General features: G+C 30.3%; 1 protein-coding gene across 1 annotated transcript in view; it reads right to left on the bottom strand.

Annotated features, from left to right (window-relative positions):
* LOC107455833 (transcription factor egl-13-like) overlaps nucleotides 1-23,350 on the bottom strand; it is a 189,870-nt gene that overhangs the window by 81,896 nt on the left and 84,624 nt on the right. Inside the window, exons 2-3 of the mRNA XM_043044639.2 lie at nucleotides 13,975-14,508; nucleotides 12,825-12,984 (exon numbers count right to left, since the gene is read on the bottom strand). Of these exons, the coding sequence (XP_042900573.2) occupies nucleotides 12,825-12,984; nucleotides 13,975-14,508 (694 nt within the window). The remainder of the gene's footprint in view (nucleotides 1-12,824; nucleotides 12,985-13,974; nucleotides 14,509-23,350) is intronic.

Genomic DNA, 23,350 nt, shown 5'->3' with positions numbered 1-23,350 from the left:
GCCGTTAATGTATGTTTTTAGTCGTGTAATAAGAATAATTATATTTTAAATATCTGTCAAATACATTCAACAATTTATATTTCACTTCCGTTCTGTTAAGCCCTCTTTAAATTTGTATTTTGGTGATACTTCTGTGTTATGTACAGATTTGATTTACAAACTAATAGAAGCGGTCAATGTTACAAGGTATGGGTATCTTACAAATCTGCACTTTCGAAAAAAAACAATAAAACTGTCTCGGTTGTAGAAAGATTGTTTGAATTGCTTCCAAATTATTGGATTATCTTCTTTAGACAGTCTGGAAATATACTCGGTATTTGATAATCGGTGATTGATATTCCAAAATAAAATACCTATTTTCGTAAAAATGTTACATAACCCCTTTTAACATTGATCTCTTCAATTATATTTTAATAAATCATGTATCGCTTTTTTTGTGTTTTGGGAAATCAAATTTTCAAACTTTGATAACTCGGAAACTAACCAATTTCGTTCAAGTTTTGTATTTTATCGTTCGAAATTACAGACTTAAGTAATGTAGAAATGGGCATTCGAAATGTGTATATGTATGTGAAATATATAAAAAAAAATTTGACGTTTTTAAATTAAGTAATAAAAATGATAAATAATTATTAAGGATTATTTATTACGTGGGATTATCTTTGGATAAACTAAATTTATAAAAAAAACTTTTTCGATTGACTTTAAAAATTGACTTCATATGGTGGAATGCGTACGAAGTAAACCGCTCTTTTCACTAAAATATCGGGATTTTTCATGGACTATGAATGAGTCCTGTAAAATATTACTGTTATTTTTATAGCAACTTTAGTTGTATTTCTTTCTATGACTGGTGACGATAAAATAAATCCCTTTTGCTTCGATTGTTTTTAGCCAAGTACGCCAAATGTCTACTTTGGTGATATTTCCAGTTGGATTCACAATATTCGATGTAGTTAGCTTGTATTTTTTACATAATATTAGTTAACTTTTATATTATGGTAGCGTTGGGGATTAATTCTGCTGAAGCGAATAGATTTGAAGCCAACAATTTGAAGCAGGGAAATTTAAAGAAGACCATCCTTTATTTAAAAAGTGCTAAAAGAACGTAGTTAAAGATTTAGGCTAGATTTATTAATTTAAAGAATTTATTAATTATTCATTTATTAATTTTCAGAATATAATATTAAAAGTTAGATTTATCTATTATCTAGGAAAACTGTGCAAATTGTCAAGTGGATTTTTATTTTTATCTGTATTTTTTTCAATATTAGTTTTGTAGAACTTATATTTAGGATGAGATAACAAAATCAGTTACGATGCGTTAATATAGACAAATAATGTGATTAAATTAAAATTTATGTATTCAATAGTATATTTGTTATTTAACAGTATTGTATATTCAATAAAAATATTATTTATATGGTCGTGAAATATTATTTGAAAATATTTTGCATTTCTATTATATACGCTTATTTTATTGATTTTATGTTACGGCTTATCCTAGCATCCAACTATTTTAATTTTATCTGTGCTCTGATAGTCAGGTTTCGAGCTTAAACTATATTCTTAATAATTTTTATTTTATGAGCTTATGTATAAGGCATTCGATATATATCCTACCGTCTTCAATATTCAATAACAAGGAAAGATCTTTGTTATCGTTATTTGTTTCAAAAATATAAATTTATTTTCTTATGGCTCATCAATTAAACTATTTAAACATACATAACTTTCAATATGTAGTGTTTTTATATGTAGAAAGCATTTATGTTCCTAAGTAGCTGAAATATTCCTCACTAAATTATACTAAATCCCTCACTAAATTAATTGCTAAACTAGACCCCTAATTTACAGGCATTGTCGGGAAATACTTCACTCCGGAATAGCGAATAGTTCACTACTCCGGAATAGTTGAATAAAAGCAAAATTTAATAAAATTTCTTTGGACTTAATATTGAAAATCTAAATTTTTCAAACAATAGAACAGAGCCGCGATGGCTCAGGGGATAGAGCGTTCGCCTTCCAATAAGGTGGTTCTAATAATACGGGTTCGAATCCCAGTCGATACGAATTCCGCATCCGACTTGCACCGACCACAGCACAGTGTTGACGTGAAATATCCTCAGAGGTAAACGAATCATGGGTTAGAGTCCCCTTGCCGTCAGGTTAACCGTGGGAGGTTCTCATGGTCATCCTCTCCATGTTACGCAAATGCGGGTTAGTTTCATCAAAAATTCCTCCACGAAGGCAAATTTCTCCCAATACTTGATCCAGGAGTTTCTTTGTGTTCTGAATTGGGTTCAAAATTATAAGGCTACGTAGTAGAACATAAGTAATCGTAAAACCGAAAATTGGGTCGGCTGTTACGACGGTTATATATAAAAAAACAACAATAGAACAACATTACTAACGAAAAATCAAAATTTTACTTTTTTTTCAACTGTATGCATTAAATAGTCATGATCTAATATGATTTTCCAAAAGAATTCAGTTTGCTGGTAGTGAAACAATTACAATATATATATCATATATATGAACTGATTTCCTTATTAATATCTTATTGTTTAACAATTTTAAATTTTTAACAACAAATCTAAAAATTTTATTCAAATTTGCTTTAATTCGATTATTTGTTACATTCGCTTTTCCCAACAATATCAGAAAATTGAGGGCCAACTTCACTATTACAATTTAGAGTGGAATATTTCAGCTGCCTTGGAGCGTTAATGCTTGCTACACATAAGAGACACTGAAAGTGACTAATGTTTAACTACGCGGCAAAAAAAGAAAGAAAAAATAATTAATACCGAAGTGTTTCTGAATATATGGGGCAGCTACGGTGCATGTAATTTTCAAAAATGATTCTTAATATTTCAGAAAACTTTTTTCAGAAGCATTTCGCGGTACTTCAGAAATATTTTGAATCGATATTCGATGCCAACTATCAAAAGGTATCACAAAATAGAATCGAGTTAACATGTTTTCTATATTAATGAATTGAAATTTATGAATTGAATTGATATCTACGATACACACTGTAACTGAATCGGAGATTCAGTTTCCTATTTTTTGAAAATAAAAAAATAAAAATTCTCATTCGGAAACCTAATATTAATTGAAGCTCTCTGAGATTTACAGAAACAGTTTTGTCGAGTCAAAATTAGTTTCTGAAATTTTTTACAGTGTAGTTTAACTAACTAGACACTGTCATAAGAAATAAATTTATATTTTTGTAACAAATATCTTCCGTTATCATTGAATATTTAAGACGATAGGATATATATATGTCTTTCAACATCTATGTAATCTCATAAAATACAAATTATTAAAAATAAGCTTAAGCTTGAAACCTTACAATAAGAGTTCAGAAAAAATCTAAAGAGATGGAAGCTAAGATAGCTCATTATAGCATAAAATCAATAAAATAAACACATATAATTGAAATAAAAAATATTTTCAAAAAATATTTCGCACGCATACAAATAATATTGTAATTAAATACACTGTTTCTGTTTTTAATTTAATCGCATCCTTTGTTTTCTGCAAAGAAATTTAATCTTTTTTAAAATATTATAATTTATCGCAAATATGAATACTACATTCTACACAACTAATATTAAAAAAATATCATTAAAAATAAAATCTCACTTGACAACCTGCACAGTTTTCTTGGAAAATTTATAAATTTAGTTTCGTAAATGAGTTCTTCTTATAGCACTATTCTAATATTCGATGTTCTTTTTTAAGTTTTCCAGCTTCCTAAATCAAGTTTTCCAGTCCTTTCAAAACCAAAGAATTCTATCAGCTTTAGCAGAATTCAATTGATTTTTAATCCGCACCTCTACCATAATGTAAAAGTTAACATTATGTAAAAAAAATACGAGCTAACCACATTGAATCTTTTGAAACCAGCTTATAATGGCAGCAAATGATTCAATTGGCAGAAATCGTTTCGATTGGTTATGTGGCTCAAGTGATTAAAACTACTGATTTCAAAGCGAAAAGTCATTTCATGAATGATTACAACACCGTCCCGTAAAAAATGCATAAAAAGTTGCTGTAAAAATTACAGCAATGTTTTTCAGTGTACCTTTATCAATTATTAAGACAATAAATTTTGATTTAATTTTTTTCTTTTTACCACATCGAATGTTTTGAAACCAACTTATAATGGCAGCAAACGATTCAATTGGCAGAAATTGTTTTGATTGGTAGTGTGACTCACGTGATTAAAACTAAAGATTTCAAAGCGAAAAGTCATTTCATTTATCGTTACAACACCTTCCTGTAAAAAACGCATCAAAAGTTGCTGTAAAAATTACAACAATGTTTTTCAGTGTACCTTTGTCAATTATTAAGACATTAAATTTCGATTTTATTTTTTTCTCTTTAAAACTATATTTTAATGATCTCTGCAAATAGCGACAACAGTTAAGTTTTTTTTAAAAAAATAAACTATTTTTTATTAAATGATATGTTTTTAATTTGAAATTTTAATAAGTATGACCATTACTTGCGTAAAGTTACCTAACTGCTCCTAGATGCGTTTCAATCCTCTACTTTTGTTTTTGATTAATAATGTTGAAAGACAATATTTTAATTAAGCAGTCGTTACTTTAATGTAACAGGATTTTAAAATAAAATTAGAGAAAGTAACTATTGACATTTATAATCTGCCCATAGAAGTGTATAACGTTCGATCCTATATTTTTGTTCTAGACATAGCCCCTAAGAAAGGTTCAAAAAGACAAAGACGATGAAATAAAAAATTTATCGTTTCGTCCCCGTTGCTTCAAAAATCTTATTTCTAGGAAGTGCTTTCTTTTCTGAAGATTCCGTCAACGACATTTATTGAGAGAACGTGCATCAAAGTACATTCAGCACTTTTATGAAACTAAATTTAAATTCTTTTGTTGTTAAAAGAACCCGACAAATAAGCTGAATTTTTATAATACATATAGACTTTGTGTCTCTTTTGCTATGGAATTTATATAAATTTTTAAAATAACATTGCAAAAAATGTTAGTGTTTCTTAAAACCAAGAATAATAGCAACAATTTTGGGCCAGAAGTGGTCTTTTGAAGCAACAGAGATATTTCTTGGTAAAATCAAGGACAATTCTCGGTGTTGCGAAACACCAGAAATGTTACCGGAACGCACTAATTTTGAAGTTAAGTATTTGTCACCATTTTTGATGTTCAGTATCACTAAAATTCAGAATTTTTTTTGGTATAAAGATTAAACATTTTTGTGCAAAAAGCTTTTTCGTGTTATCATACACTCACTCTTAAAATAATATCTACAGAACAAACAGAAAATTAAAACGAACTCATCCTAAAATTTTCCTTCTTGATACAATGAGCTGGTTTATATCCATCATTATTACTTTAATGAACTAATTTCATCCTAATTTATTGATTGTTCTAATTAAAATCCTGATACAATGAAAGAGAAAACTTGATTTCTTGAATTTTATCCAAGAATTTTCCTTCTTGATTCCATGATTTAGTTTATATCCATCATTATTACTTTAATGAACTGATTTCCTTCATTAATTGTTTTAATTGAGATCCTAACACGATGAAAAAAGAAACTGAATTTCTTGAACTTCATCCTAGAATTTACCTTCTTGATACAATGAAATAATTTATATCTCTCATTATTTTCCCTACACTACTTTACTGTAAAGTAATTGCCACCATTTTTGGTGCTGAGATACTTTTAAACTTTTTTACAGTGTGGGTTTTGCTATCAACTGGAGATCTCGTGTACTGTAATGAGATCTACAAGTGCACCCGACATAACCAGTGTTTGAACCAGGCTCTACAGTCTCTGAGCTATTTCAACTCAGAGAACTGTAAAAAAAAACTACACAGTTAAGAAACTCGATAAATCTTTAACTACCAGTATTTGGTGCAAAGTTTCACATTATTCTAAAATTTAGTTAAATGAAAGATCATTTTATTTCAGTTGAAACCTTAAATTGAAGTATGATCGAGAAATATTTCCATGGTGCAACTGAGTGCATCAAAATTTGGTAAAAGATACAAAATTTTGACGCTGTAAACTAAACGATATTTGTTTACGACGCCATGTTTTCATTGCGACTCGGTCCCGGTGTATCGGGACGACTAATGCACGTTGTTTCAAGTATCAACTTATTTCGGTAGGTAAATGCCATAATAAATGTCATTAATTAAAGTTCATTTCTTTTATGTTGCCTTTTTAAATTTGATTGTTGGCGGTATAAAAAGGTCGGAGGTATTTCATAAAATAACCTACTTATGGTAAATAGTCTTGTTACGGTAAATATTAACCTGGGTCTACACTTAAGAGCTTTAAAAATACATATAAATGGTGCTACCCTCCTTTGATTTCATAAAAGAAAAATTAAGAAAGAATAAAAATAGGAGTTTTGTTTCGCCAAAACACCTGCTTTTGGTGCAGCCTTCTACTGACATTTTTAGCTAGGAAAAGTACCGAAATATGATAAAATTGAGCTCCCCTTTATGTAGTCAGCAAAAGAATTTCAATTTTTGGTGTAACGTGGATCGGAATTTTTAACAGTGTACTTTAAGTACTCTTAGTCGGTTTGGAAAAATTAAAATTTTTCCCCAAAATCAATTAAAACCTAATGACTCTTCAAATCCATTTAGGCAATTCTTGTTAACTATAGAATAGTTGAATCTTAAGGGGATTTCGAAGTTCCTAGTTAAGTTTTTATTTATTTATTTATTTATTTTATTCGTAATAAATTTTTACTATGTTACTTGAAGCAATAACAATTTCAAAGTTATTGAGTTCGTTTACATAAAAACAATGTAAATGTTTTTATCTCTTTATGTATGACTTTAACAGCAACTGTATTTTAGAAGGTTCTCTTTCAAATGTTCTAAAATTCATTGCTTTCAAATGTCGATATGGCGACCGAATGATACACTATAACTAAATCAAAAGATTTTTCATTTTTTTAAAGCAAAATGTAAAATTAAGGATTTATCATTATAGTAATAGTTGAACATCATTTGTTATTTTTAAAAAAAAATATTTGAAGTACACTTTTCTCAATCTTTTACTCAAACTAATAAATTTTAATTGTTCCTTTAAAAAATTTTGCAGATTACTTAACAGATTGACTGGCTAAATGAAGAAGAACAACTAAGATGTAATATATATAGATATAAAAAATTTTTTGCCGATTGTTAAATATAAATATACTAAATTTTTGAAAATATTTCCTTTTTGAATTTATAGCTAGTTTGTAACCAGAATATTTTTTTTGTCTCATGAGAAAAATAAATTTCAAAAAAAAGAAAAAGGAAGGAGGGAAAAATTTTACATCAGTAAGATTTCTACAGACATCTTATTAGGGATATAATGATCTTTTTTATGTCCCCCGAGAGAATCAAATAAATTAAAAACAAAAATAATAATGATAAATACAGAAAATAAATAAATGATCTATCTCTTAATATTATCGTATTTTTCATCTCCGGAGAAAAAAATAAAATTCAACAAAAAAAGTTATATTTTTAAGTATTCCAGAAAATTACGAAAATCTTAATCACTAATATATTGCTTTTCATGTTTTTCAGGAAAAATGAATGAAATTCATTTAAAAAAAAAAAAAAAAAAAAAAAAAAAACAGTTCTATTTTATGCGCATTTTAGAAAATCATGAAAATTTTTTCCTCGTATATGTAGATTTTCTTATCTACTGAAAAAAAATAATAAAATTCAATAAAAATTTTTGAACGTTCCAGAAAATCATGAAAATCTTTCTAACGAACATATCGTTTTTTATGTCTCCCGAGAAAAAGACCATTTATGCTACAAAAAATATTTATTTCGAAAAGCATGAAAGCTTTGATCCTACTAATATATCAATTTTTATATGTCTCCTGGCCAAGGGAAAACAATAAAATTTATCAAAAGTTCCATTTCTAAAAATTCGGCAAAATCACTATAAATCCAGAGACTCCTTTTATAACGATCGCTTTTTTCTGTTTTTCTAGAAGAATTTAGCAGAAGTTCTAAGAATTCCTCAAAAATCGTGAAAATCCAGAGACTTCTTTTATAACGATCACTTTATTCTGTCTCCCTAGAAGAATGAACTAAATTCAGCAAAAGTTCTTTTTCTAAGAATTGCTGAAAATTACGAAAATCCAGGGATAATATTTCTCAAATTACAGAAACTCTGATATTAATGTTTTTAAATCTCTTCCGAAAAAATAAAATAAAAAAATAAAATAAAAAAAATAAATAAAAGAAACCAAATAAAATTTAACAAAACTTCTAAAAACTGCAGGAAAATACCACGAGATTTTTTTAACAACTCTTTTGAAGAAAAAAATATTCTGAAGATGAGATTGTAAATTCATCTCCATTCACGATTTCTTTGTAGTTAGAATCATATTTCATTCTAAAAGAGTAATGCTTTTAAGTGACTTTAGAAAATTATCTTCTTATTGAACTATTATAAGAATTTTTTAATGCATTGCCCACACCACACCTACATCTCTAATGTAGTTTTGAAATGTTTACAAATTTATTTTTCGGAGCTGGCTACTAAATGAGATATCTGTGACGTACGTCACTTATTGAAAAAATTTTAAAAATTTTTCATGAAATGAATTACAATTGAAATGAAATCTTTCGGGCAATATAAAGATTAGCAACATTTTTAAATGGTTAAAAAATATTTTTTTGCTTGGAAAACACCAGTTTTCCATGATAATATGTTCAAGATATTGTACTGTCATCAAGTGTAAATCCCAATCTAGAAACAATACTAAGGATGAGTTTGATTTATAACTTTATTATTGCAAAAAGGCCATTATTATTGTCTCAAGCTGTTCATACGTTAAATTTAATTCGTCCATCCCTTATTGTACTTGATCATTATTTTGTAAGACAATGTAAAGTTTAAATTATAATCAAAATAAATTGTGTTGGGCTTTATATGTAGTATCTCAAATCTGCGAGATTTAGCTTAAACCGCAATTTTTTTTTAAAAGTATCAATAATAAAAATATAAGTAAGTTTATTTCCTGATTTAAGAATACAACTAGTGGTCATTATTTTTGTAGTTTACAACAACTACAATTACTTTGTTACAAACGTAGTTAACAGCAACTGTAGCTACTTTTTTTTTTAAATGTAGTGGCCACAAACTACTTTAGAATTTAGTAACTACTTCAATACTTTAAGGAGACGAAATTTGCAGGAGAACTTACACCTATATTCAAAATGGTTTCGAATAAGAAATTGGCTTACATGAAACATTAGAAAGAATAATTAAGGAATATTTGAGCTTATTTCAAAACATTTTTTTTTCATTCATTTAACATTCAACTTTAAACCTTTTAGACAGCGACTATTCAATTTAAGAAAGGCGAAACTATCAAATACTTGTTTAATGTTCTTTTAATTCCTCTAAGAAATGAAGTTCCTTTGAAATAACCTCACGAGTGTGCATGTGAAAGTGTGTGATTAGTTATCTATTTTACGTAATGGCTAGTTTATGTATTAGTTATAGATGGTTTTAAATATTTAAATACGTAATATCTATTAACGCTCAGCAGCAGCCATAGGATCATTTTCATTGCATCCATTGAAGGATCCATTTGTACCCATCAAATTCGGAAAATTACTTGAGTTAGTAGAGCATTCTTATTATTTTTAAATAAAGTTAAAAGTAATTGACAGGATCACTACTAACTACTGCTTTTTTAATTTTTTATTTTTTTATTTATTGAGTTTTTGATTTATTTATTTAATTTTTTTTTGTATCGCTACACGATTTTTTTAACACTCACATACTAACACAACTCATAAATACCTATTCCTACCATAGCCGGTCGACTTCTTGATTGAATGTATGAAACATGGATGTTAGGAAGGAAATAAACTGAAAAGTTTTTTTATTATAATTAAACAAAATTGTATATTGCCAATTTTTGCGTATTACAAACACAAGGAATAAGAATTTTTAATTCATTGCTCATCGCATTTTTTACATATGTGTTTCCAGTGTACATTTTCCGTAAACGTATTGCTTCGAATTATTATTATTTCCATAATTCTTATAATTATAAGAAGATATAAGGATTATAATTCTTATAATTATTCTTATAATTAATATTATTTCTTCTAATAACTTGCGCTCTTTTGACTGTTTCGACAATTTTCGGGGTAAAAACTAACAGTTAGTTAAAAATGAAGTAAAGCCATCAAAATAAAATACAAGCAACTTACCGAAACATTTAGTTTTTGTCACTTTTTCTTACGCAAAAATACGAATCTAAAATTTTAGGTACTTTCTTGAAATTTGAACTCACAGTTATTCTGATTGAACTAACTACGCAACAGTCTTTGCAGAAATCGAATGCAATACGTTGCATACGCATATGGCCAGGAATTCGACTTCTGCCACGCCATTCGCTCAACCACAACCCGTTTATAGGGCGGGTCACATTCACACACGCAGGAGAAAAGACATAGAACACACAGAGAGAGAAAGAAACATCCATGCCTTGCCCGGGATTCGAGCCCGGGACCTTTCTGATGCAAGGACATTTCCCTGACCCCCACGCTTTCCTGTCGGCGTAATTTCTGATCCGATAACCTTATAAAGCAATATATTGTTCTCCCGGTCAGATGATCGGTATTTGTAGAAATAGGTTTACGACAAGTGTTATTCGAAATACACAAAATACAAAAAAAAATCATAATAATAGATTATTAACTGTATATAATTCTTAGAAAAGTTCATGAAGTCAGATGTGCAAAAACGATAAGATGATAAGCTCATTTTCGATCCAAGAGCTCTTAAATGGTTATTTGACCGGTTATGGTACGTTTAGTCTTTAAAAAAAAGTAGCGCGCTACACTACAAACTACGAAAAAAAGTAGCGAATACAGTAGTTTCGTTACTTGTAGTGGAACTACTGAATAAACCACTGAATAAACTACTGAATACCACCACTGAATAAAAATATTCTTAACTGTTTCTAGTTTTTTTTTTTTTTTTACAATAACTTACCTCTACGCTTTTTTTTTCTTTCTATTCTTTGGATAAGCAAGTTATAGAATCTCCCACGAAATGATGAAGAAGTCCAATCAATGCAACCATTCTTCAGAAAGTAAAGAAGAGGAAGAACAATTGTAATCATCCAATGGTATTATTGGGGGCAGGCAGAGAAGAAAAGAAGGGGATTGGTTGAAGAAAAATACTTCAAGATGATCTAAGGTAACAATGCTTTGGGCGGAACAATGCAGGAGGCGCATGCCCAATCCTTTCACAGGACCTCCTTTCTCTGAGGTAGAAAAAATTTACCTCCTTTTGATTCATTAAAAAGGAAGACACCTCATGCATGCTTTTCCTCATGACTAACAATTATAATGCATATTGTTCGATTCCTTCTTTTTCAATTGTTTAAATACAATTTAAGTGACAGCTTACTTTCTTTGCTCATTGAATTTCGGTGCTTTGAGATTATCCCATCGACCGTTTTCGTACTTTGGGATCATCCCGTCGACCGTTTTCGTACTTTGGGATCATCCCGTCGACCATATTCGTACTTAGGGATTATCTCGTCGACCGTTTTGCACTAAACCAGATATTATCGCCAACCTAAATTTCTTATCAATCTCATTTGCATTTAAACATTTTTGGTCCTATTAAAAACTTTTTATACTAAGAATCGTTCTGTTTTCCGAAGCTTTGGATTCGGAGTAAACCTGATTCAACCGTAATACAGATGAAGGCAAAACTTATCAAGCATTTCGCTCAGTTACTGCTATATCGGTGGAAAAAAAATAATGTGACTAGAAATCGACAAATATTTTAAATGTTTAAAAAGAAAAACTACTGAACTTAATTTAATAATTGCTAATTTGTCGATTTGGCAGCTCAAATATTACGTACGCATGCTTTTTGGCAATTTCAGGCTTATCCTCCCTCATTGTCAGAAAAAGTTACAAATTTCTACCATGTTTACGTAAGAAATTCGCAACGCTCTTTTTTTGCTTTAATCCAATTTTAAAATTTAATTAAATTGAAAGATATAACTTAGCATAAAACAAAATGCACACTTTTAATTTATTTTATTAAATTTTGAAACTTCTTTTCCCAAACTTATCTTTTATTTCAAATTTTTTTGAAGTGTTTTATTCATGCCCTGAGCCGCAATGGCTCAGGGGATAGAGCGTTCACCTTCCAATGAGGTGACCTGGTTCGAATATCAGCGATGGCTGGTCGATATGAATTCTGCATCCGGCGTGCACCGACCACAGTGCTGACGTGAAATATCCTCAGTGGTAGACGGATCATGGGTTAGAGTCCCCTTGCCGTCAGGCTAACCATGGGAAGTTGTTGTGGTTCTCCTCTCCATGTAACGCAAATGTGGGTTAGTATCATCAAAAAGTCCTCTACGAAAGCAAATTTCTCCCAATAGTTGATCCAGGAGTTCCCGCGTCTTCTGGATTGGGTTCAAAATTGCAAGGCTATGGAGTTGAACATTATTAGTTGTAAACTCGAAAATTGGGCCGGCTGTTCAATGACAGTTACAAAATAAAATAAATAGCGTTTTGTTCATGCCCCTCCCCCCTTATCATCAAAAATAAGCCAATCACAACCCCTCTCCCCTTTAAGTGGATACTTAATATCTGAACAGCCGAGATTTTTTTTTCTTTGAAAGTGATTAAAATCAATGTCTAAATTTCTGTAATTTCAAGCACTCAATAACAAATACTTTTTTCATTTCAAAAGCAATCGTTTCACTGTTTTTTGTCTGAACATAAAATAGTAGGAAAAAGTACCTGTTGTTGGGTGACAAGCTGTTCTTTAAGATGTTGTAGCTGATTGATCATGTCAGTAAGGCAACGTTCTTTTTCTTTGATATTGTCTCCTGATAAGGCTAAACGTAAGCAATCGCTTTCCATCATACTTAATGGCGCTTCATTAATTGCAGGTGGTATCCTAAGAGAAATCAATCATTTTATTTCCGAACACAATTTTCAGTTCATTGACGATTTTAAATACAATATAGACAAGAAGAGTTAACCCATTATTGTATGGCCACAAAAGGTGGTTTTAAAAACACCTGTAAGGAAAAATTGGTTGAACAAGTATGTTTATACCAAAGGGATATTATACCAAATAAATATTATACCAAACGAATATTATACCAAATTGATATTATACCAAATAGATATTATGCCAAACGGATATTATACCAACTGGATATTATACCAAATGAATAATCTTTTAGTTTGTATTTGCTAATTTATTTCTTCCAGACCAGAAAGTGAAAAACCATTTTTGATCCCTTTGAATACACACAGAAAGCTTCTTGTGCATTCTTTGTATTTAAATCTTGTAAAACTAAGTTTTAACTAGTTTTACAAGATTAGTTTTTACTAACTATTTCTAAATTTTTACTAACTCTTGTAAACTGAGCTAGTAAAAAGACAATTTTACTAACTCAACGTGTGCTCTGAATTTATATGCTGCGAGCCTGCTTACCACAATCAATTCAATTTGTGGTCAGATAATAAGCTGTGAATATGGATATATATTGTGTTATTAATAACTCATATGTAAGTTTAAATTAAGACCAAATAATAAATTGTGAATGTATGGGAAGTAAATTATCTTTTAAATAAATCATATGTGAATCGATTCAGTTTGAGGTGCAAGTATAATTCTCTTATAAATGACTCATTTGTAAATCAATTCAAATTGCGATGCAAGTATAGAAAGCGAATTCTCTTATAAATAACTCATGTGTGTATCAATTCAAATTGAGGTGCAAGTATTGAAAGCGAATTTTCTTATAAATAACTCATATGTGTGTCAATTCAAATTGCGATGCAAGTATAGGACATAAATGTTTGGATCCATATAAATAAATCGAATGTTGATGCAGTTTGCCTAGTAATAAATGCAAAACAAAAAAGGAGTACTAACCTGATAGAAGGACTCGTGTTAAAATATTCATTTTCACCAGAAGAAGATGTTGTAAGTCTTCTTAGTACATCATCCATAGTCCTTTTACCTTGATCAGGAGAGAAAATAATCTCCTGCTGTGATGGGTAATGTATTTGACTGTTGTGAGGACCGTTATTTTCTAAAAGAGGAGGTTTTTGCAAAAAATCGCAGGCAAAACTATTATTAAGACAAGATTCTGAATCGGAGTCTGTTGTAGTTTCAGATCTAGTAGAAGAAACACTTAACAATAACCTATGTTTCCTAGAGGATGTAAGAATCATTCCGTCACTAGCTAGACTGTCACAAGAATCTTGGTCAAGAGATGCTCTTCTGTGTCGCACTTTAAAAGAGTCAAAAGTATTATTATTATTTAATAGTTCTTTGGATTCTGCATTCTGTTCATCTTCTAGATCTGCTCTAAATATATCTTCAATTTCAGATTGAAGATCTTCGTTCTGTAGTCCATCCGCTGGCAATTTAGTTGGTGGACTTTTCCGTTTTGAGGACATCCTCCTAGAAATAGAAAAATTTCTCTTTAGAGCTTACCATAACACTGTTTGAAATTTCTTGGAAAAAAGGGTTAAATGACAATTTATTTAATTGTTATTTTATCGTATTGAAATAAAACAGTCACATAACCATAAATAAGATGGTATTCAAATTGCTAAAGTTGAAGAAAATCGTTTATCAACTACTTTCACCTAATACGGTTAAACAACCAAAATTTCATCACAGCAACTAGGCCCACTTAATGAAGCCACTTTGTACCTGGCAAATGGGTATATATTATAGTCGAGAGGGGTAATCTGTCAATCTCATGACAAACGGAGCAGGAGTTCAAGCATTGACACCACAATATTTCCTCCATTTCCCTCAACACATGAGAAGTTTCTAGTGTCCGGCAATCTCCAATTTGTGACCCTGGGCAATTAGAATAAGATACACTCATCTTATTCTCGCATAGATGGCAGCACCATAAAGCTGCTGAACTATACCTGTAATGTCTAGTAAACAACATTTCAATGGTTTTGAAACCATGCTAGTTGTAAAGGGTTAAAAAACCGTAAAGGTAAAAACTGCTCTTGACCGTCAACTTTACGGTTAATTGGATGGACAGACTGCTGTCGGTTATTTTACCACAATTTTAAAATGAAAATTCTAACAGTGCAGATCATCTAAATATATAGGACTATTTTATCTGAAAGAAAAAATGTATCAAACTCAAAAACCCATTAAATATTGAGTTTTTTTTATCTGAATGTTATTATGTTATCTGAAAGTAAAGAAAATATACTTGACTTAACTAACGGTGTCACTCCTAAAATAGTTTAAAATTAAGAAAACAATTTTTTTTTCACTTTTCATAAGAATAATAATTATATGATTTAAATATTTACTGAATATTACTGCTTTTTCTTGATTTTCAATTAACCTCCTGAAGCTCAAGCTCTAAATAATTACAAGTAATTTGCTAAATTTTTACGGAGAAATATGTAGCTTCGAAAAAAATATACTTAGAGAGGCATTTTTTAAAAAAACATTTAAATAGTTAAACTTAATTGTTTTTTCAGTTATTTTAAAAAATGGCTTAAAAAAATCATGAATTTTAATTTTTAGCATTTTTTAAAAATTGCAGAACATTTTTATAGCGATTTTGTTTTGATATTTTGTCAAAGAAATAAGATTGTTTATGCTGAAATGATAAGATATGCCGTAAAAATTTCCAAAAAGTTGCTTGAATCGGACGTCTTAATTTTCTTTTCAAAGATTTTTCATTTTAATTAAAAAAAAATTCTAAAGAGAAGGTTAATTCAATTGCATTTCACGTAGAGAATCATTTCGTAAAGGCATACAATTTTTTTTTTTAAACTGATAAAATTAAACCAAATATTAGTCGTTGGAATTTGGGAGTTTTTCTGAAAATAAGCAATTAAAGCAGCACCCAGAAAACAAAATCTGCGTACTTAAGCATGTAAAGAATTCGAAGGTATTGTAGGAGAATTTGAGATTCTCAAACTATTATATTTTCCTTAAGAAAATCTTTTCTTAAGGACATTTACTGAAAATACACAATTAAAGCGTCACATAGGAAACAAAATCCAAGTACTTAAGCTTATAAATAATTCGGAGGTATTGTAGGGGAATTTGAGACTCTCAAACTATTATATTTTCCTTTAGAAGAGATTTTCTTAAGGACATTTACTGAAAATAAACAATTAAAGCGTCACATAGGAAACAAAATCCAAGTACTTAAGCTTTTAAATAATTCGGAGGTATTGTAGGGGAATTTGAGACTCTCAAACTATTATATTTTCCTTTAGAAGAGATTTTCTTAAGGACATTTACTGAAAATAAACAATTAAAGCGTCACATAGGAAACAAAATCCAAGTACTTAAGCTTTTAAATAATTCGGAGGTATTGTAGGGGAATTTGAGACTCTCAAACTATTATATTTTCCTTTAGAAGAGATTTTCTTAAGGACATTTACTGAAAATAAACAATTAAAGCGTCACATANCTTTACTGCTCTGTATTTCAAACAACTCTTTTCAATCGATTATTATTAATTTAAAATATTAACCATCGTTGCAACCATGAATTTTTCTTAAATAAGCACATTTTCTGAAAATAAGCAATTAAAGCATCACCCAGAAAACAAAATCTGCGTACTAAAGCATGTAAAGAATTCGAAGGTATTGTAGGAGAATTTGAGATTCTGAAACTATTATATTTTCCTTAAGAAAATCTTTTCTTAAGGACATTTACTGAAAATAAACAATTAAAGCGTCACATAGGAAACAAAATCCAAGTACTTAAGCTTTTAAATAATTCGGAGGTATTGTAGGGGAATTTGAGACTCTCAAACTGTTTTATTTTCCTTAAGAAGAGATTTTCTTAAGGACATTTGCTGAAAATAAGCAATTAAAGCGTCACATAGGAAACAAAATCCACGTACTTAAGCTTATAAATAATTCGGAGGTATTGTAGGGGAATTTGAGACTCTCAAACTATTATATTTTCCTTAAGAAGAGATTTTCTTAAGGACATTTACCGAAAATAAACAATTAAAGCGTCACACAGGAAGCAAAATTCGCGTACCTTAGCCTGTGAAGAATTCGGAGGTATTGAAGCTCTTAAGCAATTATATTTTCCTTAAGAAGGGATTTTCTTAAGGACATTTACTGAAAATAAACAATTAAAGCGTCACACAGGAAGCAAAACCCGCGTACTTTAGCCTGTAAAGAATTCGGAGGTATTGAAGGAGAGTTTGAAGCTCTCAAACTATTATATTTTCCTTACGAAGGGATTTTCTTAAGACTAATTTATCTTTACTAAATATTAATATTCCCTTTTAATCTATTGCTATTAATTTATGCATTAATCATCCTAGTATCCATACACTTTTTCTTAAAAACTTACTTTATCAGAAAATAAGCGAGTAAAGCTTCTCTTAAAAAAAAATAATAAATAAATAAAATGTATAGACTTCCACGAAAAGAGGTGAGAGGTATTGTAGGAGAATTAGAAGCATATTTTTGTTCTTAAAACAAACTTGTGTAGATATTAATAATTATGAAGTTGATTGCAGTGAGAGTGAAATGGAATACCTTTTATTGAAATGTCACCTTTCAACCACAAACATCCGGTCATCCATTTCTTAAGCCGAAACAATCTTTGACAATAACTAATGTTGCGCTATATTGAAAGAAGCTGGAAAGAGGGGTCATTCGTCATGTGAGCAGAGTGACCGCTCCTCTTGGGTCCAAAATCTCGGAAGCGTATTGCTTAATTCAGTGAACACAGTGTAATATGGGGGCTGCTTCAATAGGGTGACAAATGGTCAAGAAGAAATTGTTTCGACGCCCTAAAAATGGCAATCTATATTGTCGGTAGATGCTTTTCAAGAAACTATTTTCTCTTTCATTTTATCACACTATTTAATTATTTATGTCTCCGTATTTCGATGAACAAAATTCTTCTAGAATTAAACAAAAATTTAAATCTAATCTCTTTCTTAAATTTTCATTGGTATTAAAAGGAGTATAATAATCAAAATCAAGTTACAGCTTTCATTTAACACTGGAAAGGCTGAAACTTAGTATATATACCTATATTGCCCAAAAGCAGTCAAAATAACTACATTGTGAAAGAATAACTAATGTGTAAAGAATTTTGTTTAATTAATTTTGAATATTTTTATATTATTTACAGTTATATAACAAGTTATTAATAAATATTAACAATAAAAAAAAATTTACTTCACTTGGAAAAAAAACGATTTATGCATTATTATTTGTATATTTTTTGCAAATAAAAAAGCAGTTAAAGAAGTCAAAATGACTTCTTTGCGAAATCTAGTGTTAAATTGGAAATAAATGAATAAATAATTATATTGTCCGTTTAGTATTGTATATTTAAATATTAAAGTTGCTCAGACGGCTCTATGATATTTTGATAAACTGTTATGTTCATTTTGCACGAAACGAACGTAATTGAACCTACGCCATTTGAAGCAAAACATCCCCAGGTGAATATGAAACCTCCACCTAATAGGCACCTACGGAATACTTTTTTTTTTTTTAAATTATGCTAATAATACTTCCATCCATCTGATCCATCCAAATTCAACTTTTTTTTTTCATCATAAAAAATTATTTTTATCCATTTCTTATCCCCGGTCATGACTACCTGACTCTGGTTTAATTGCCTTACTTTGTCCCTCTAAAACAATCGAGGTTGAACCGGCTACATACATGAATCTTCCCGGCCTTCTACAGTCCATGGGCAAATTATTAGACGCATTATAAGATTCTATGTAAAAACTTAATTATCAGATGATATTATACAGCTTTGTTGTTTTTAAGCGACTGAAACCGATTTGCACTTGTTTACTTTCATGTATCAATTCGTTAAATTAAACGATATATAATATAAATTCATCGATTAGTTAAATTAGACGATATGTTATATGAATATGGAAAAAATTTCATATCAGGTATTATATTAGTATATTATAATAATTAGACAAAATTATTAGGCGCACTGCAGTTTTTTTATTTTCTTTTTTTTTTAATAATTACACGTTTTGCGCGAGTTTATGTGCAATACATATATATTTAAAAATACGTGTAATGGGTTTTTATTCAGAAGATTTTTATATACTTCCTATTTTTATTTATTTTTATCGTATTAACGTATACGTATTTTTAACGTATTTGTATTTATTTTTAACGTACTTGTATTTATGTTTTACATAATTGATTTATGGATGTAAACAAGTGTATACCTGTTTCATCCGTGTAAAAACAACAAAGCTTTATAGTATCATCCGATAATTAAGATTTTACATAATAATAATAATTAGAATTCTAATAATTTAGAAAGTCTAATAATTTAGAAAGGGACTTTAATTGTGTTATACAGAATTTTCTTTCTTTCTTTTTTTTTTTTTTTTTTGGACAAACATTTGAACGCATTATTGGAATAGGTTTTCTGGTTTAGTATTTCCCAATGGATGTAAACTTCTTTTATCACGCGAAGCCATAGCGTCTTTCCTCAATATTCTTTTTAGCATAATTGTCTTTCAATTTTAAAAAAAATTGATGACTTCTACCTTTCATCTTCTTATCTTTATTGCACAAGTAGGGCTACTTATTCTTGTTGAAAAAAAGGTTTCAATCTGTCCTCTTTCGTAATCAGTAAACCTTTCACCTTTCTTCATTTTCACAAATAGCACCAAAATTTCGAAGGAATATATGACAAATTCACATCTGTACAGTCCCAGCCAAATTATTAGACGAACTATAAAATTTTATTTAAAATTTTAATTACCTGGTGATATTATACAGCTTTATTGTTTTTATGCCGCTGAAACCGGTTTGAACATGTTTACGTTCGCGTATCAATTGGTTAACGTTATAATGCAATACTTTAAAAATAAATACAAATAGGAAGTATATAATAAATCTCCCGAATAAAAAGGCATTACATATATGTTTAAATATAAAAGTATCGCGTATAAACTCGTGCAAAACATGCAATTATTAAAACATTACAGCGCGTCTAATAATTTGGTCTAATTATTATAATATACTAATATATTATCCGATATAATAAATATTCTATATTTACATAATATATCGTGTAATTTATCCAATCGTCGAATTCATATTATATATCGTTTATTTTAACCAATTGCTACACGAACGTAAACAAGTGCAAACAGGTTTCAGTCGCGTTAAAACAATAAAGCTGTATAGAATAACCTGATAAAATACATAAAATCTCATAGTTCGTCTAATAATTTGTCTAGGGACTGTATATTATGTTATACTTTTATAACACAAATGGGTGAAACGCTAATTTCTATATACGCTATGAATTCTTGAACACTTATCATGTTAGAAAGTCACACTAGAAAATACTCAAAAATAAAAGAAAAACTATAAATTTAGTATTTTGAAGTACTATAGTTGTTCTCAACATGCTAAAATCATTATATGATTAATATCCTGTTCAAGTTTCAAAATTTATTAAACCGAACTTTCGTTCGGTTTAACATCTAAACATTGGCTTTTTAACATTGTTTAGATTTCTTAGTTATTGGTTTTTTAACATTGTTAGAATGTTTAGATTTCTTAACATCTAAACATTGGTTCTAAACATTGGTTTTTTACTTCGATTCAATATCCGTTTGATCTTGCACCTACATATGATACTGACTGGTTTGATCACATGTTTTGAAAGCATAATGTACAACTTAGGCTTACCATTGATTACATTGAGAATGATTTCTGTGTTATCTGGTAAAGTATACTTGCCCTTAAACGTGATTTTAAATATAATTAAAGAATAATTCGGATATCCTTTAAATCCACATAGTTTCATTTTCTGCCCAATTTTCAAACATTTTCACGCTAAATATGGATCCAAGATTCTTGCTCATTTTGAAACACATTTTTCGATGAGGAAAAAAAAAACGTTAAATCGCTCATACACTGGTTATCATAAATTAAGGAAAAATCACAAAAATAGCGATAACTCTTTCAAAAGTAAGCCAAACCGTGCAAAATTTGCATATGTTGTCCACTAAGAGTAGCTGAGTAAAATTGCAATATGCAAATTAGTGGCGCTGCACTCGGCTTACGTCATCTGCCTGGAGCATAAAAGTCCAAGTTTGAGAGAAAGCACACAAATTTTACTGTGATTGCGACATTGAAAATCTGAGATAGCCAATTCGTAATAATGACCTCTAGGCATCATTTGCCTGAAGAACTACGATGGAGAGCCATCGGGAGACTAGAGGCAGGGCAGAGTCAATCAGAAGTGGCCAGATGGCTAAATGTGAGTCCATCTGTGGTTCATAGACTTTGGAGGCAATTTCAAACCACAGATTCGGCATCTAGGAGGTTCAGTCAAGGACGGCCAACTGTTACGACCAGTGCCGATGACCGATATTTGACATTAAGTGCACGCAGGAATAGAACCGCTACTCCGACACATCTTAGATCCTCTCTTGCTGCAGCCACCGGAAGGTTGGTGTCAACGTCAACTGTGCGCAGAAGGCTCCACGAAGGTGGTCTGTATGCGAGACGACCAGCCATTTGCGTGCCGCTCACATCACGCCATAGGAGAGACCGTTTGCAGTGGGCCCGACAACATGTCCACTGGACGTCAGATCAATGGAGGCCTGTTCTCTTTACGGATGAGTCCAGGTTTAGTCTAGAAAGTGACAGTAGACGTTATTTGATATGGAGAGAACCTGGGACCCGTTATCATCCATCAAACATCCGTGAAAGAGATGCATACGGAAGAGGCAGTGTCTGTGTTTGGGGAGGCATATCCTTAGGAGGGCGCACATACCTCCATGTCTTTCCAAGGGGAACCGTGAATGCTCAGGTTTATCGAGACAACATCCTTGATGCTTATGTGCGCCCATATGCCGGGGCAATTGGTGATTGCTTCCTGTTACAGGACGATAATGCAAGACCACACAGAGCTCGCATTGTTGATGATTATCTTCAACAGGAAACAATTACTCGCATGGAGTGGCCAGCTCGATCCCCGGACTTGAATCCTATCGAGCACGTTTGGGATGCTCTAGGGAGGCGTGTATCTGCCATCAATCCGCCCCCTCAGACCCTTGCCACGCTTGCAACTGCTTTACAAGAGCAATGGCTCTCACTTCCTATTGAACTGATAGACCGCATAATTGAAAGCATCACACATCGCTGTTTGTGCTGTATTGCTTCTAGAGGCAATCATATTCCATATTAAAGGTACTTTTTCTATTGCAAACCGATACTTCCAATTTGTTTATTTTATACATGTGCTAATTTCTATACTACTATTAATGTCTGATAATTTCTTTTTATGTTGTTTAATACCTTACTATGTGTTGTATATTGTGGGTAAGTTTCATAAAATTCCATGTGTAATTTCTTGAGTTATCGCGATTTTTGTGAATTTTCCTTAATTTATGATAACCAGTGTATATTGCATTTAATTTTTGCTATTATTAATATGATACATATTGCTCTTATTAATATTAAAACATATTGTTCAACATAGTTTTACTATTGATTACATTGAGAATGATTTCTGTGTTATCTGGTTAAGTATATTTGTCCTTAAACGTGCTTTTAAATGTGATCAAAGAATAATTTGGATATCCCTTAAATCCAAATAGTTTCATTTTCATGTTAAGAATAGATCCACGATTCTTGCGCATTTTGAAACATATTTTTCGGTGCGAAAAAAAAGAAAATAATAAACGTTCAATAACACATATATTGCATTTAACTTTTTGCTATTATTAACGCAACACAGAGTGACAAGGAATAATTTAAACGAAGCGTAAAACTAACATTTTTTTTTTATTCATCACCAAAGTTATAAAATGTTTTAAGATACGTATTGATCTAAGCACACATCCGAAGTATAAAATGTTTTAAGTAACGTATTGATCTAAGCACACATCCGAAGTATAAAATGTTTCAAGTTACGTATTGATCTAAGCACACATCCGAAGTATAAAATGTTTTAAGATACGTATTGATCCAAGCACACATCCGAAGTATAAAATGTTTTAAGTTGCGTATTGATCTAAGCACACATCCGAAGTATAAAATGTTTTAAGTTGCGTATTGATCTAGGCACACATCCGAAGTATAAAATGTTTTAAGTTACGTATTGATCTAAGCACACATCCGAACATTTGCGAAAAAGTTGTTTGAGTTGTCCATGATCCTGCTCCTGAGCACTCAAGAAAAATACAAATCTAATTTTCCATTTTTCCCTTTTTGTTTTTGTCTTAAATAAATCCTTGTGCAGGGAATGGAGTAAAATATCAGTA

This window comes from Parasteatoda tepidariorum, chromosome X1, assembly GCF_043381705.1.
Source record: "Parasteatoda tepidariorum isolate YZ-2023 chromosome X1, CAS_Ptep_4.0, whole genome shotgun sequence".
NCBI classification, from domain to species: Eukaryota; Metazoa; Arthropoda; class Arachnida; order Araneae; family Theridiidae; genus Parasteatoda; species Parasteatoda tepidariorum.
Note: the sequence above shows the minus strand (reverse complement) of the source record. Positions and strands in the feature narration are given on the sequence as shown.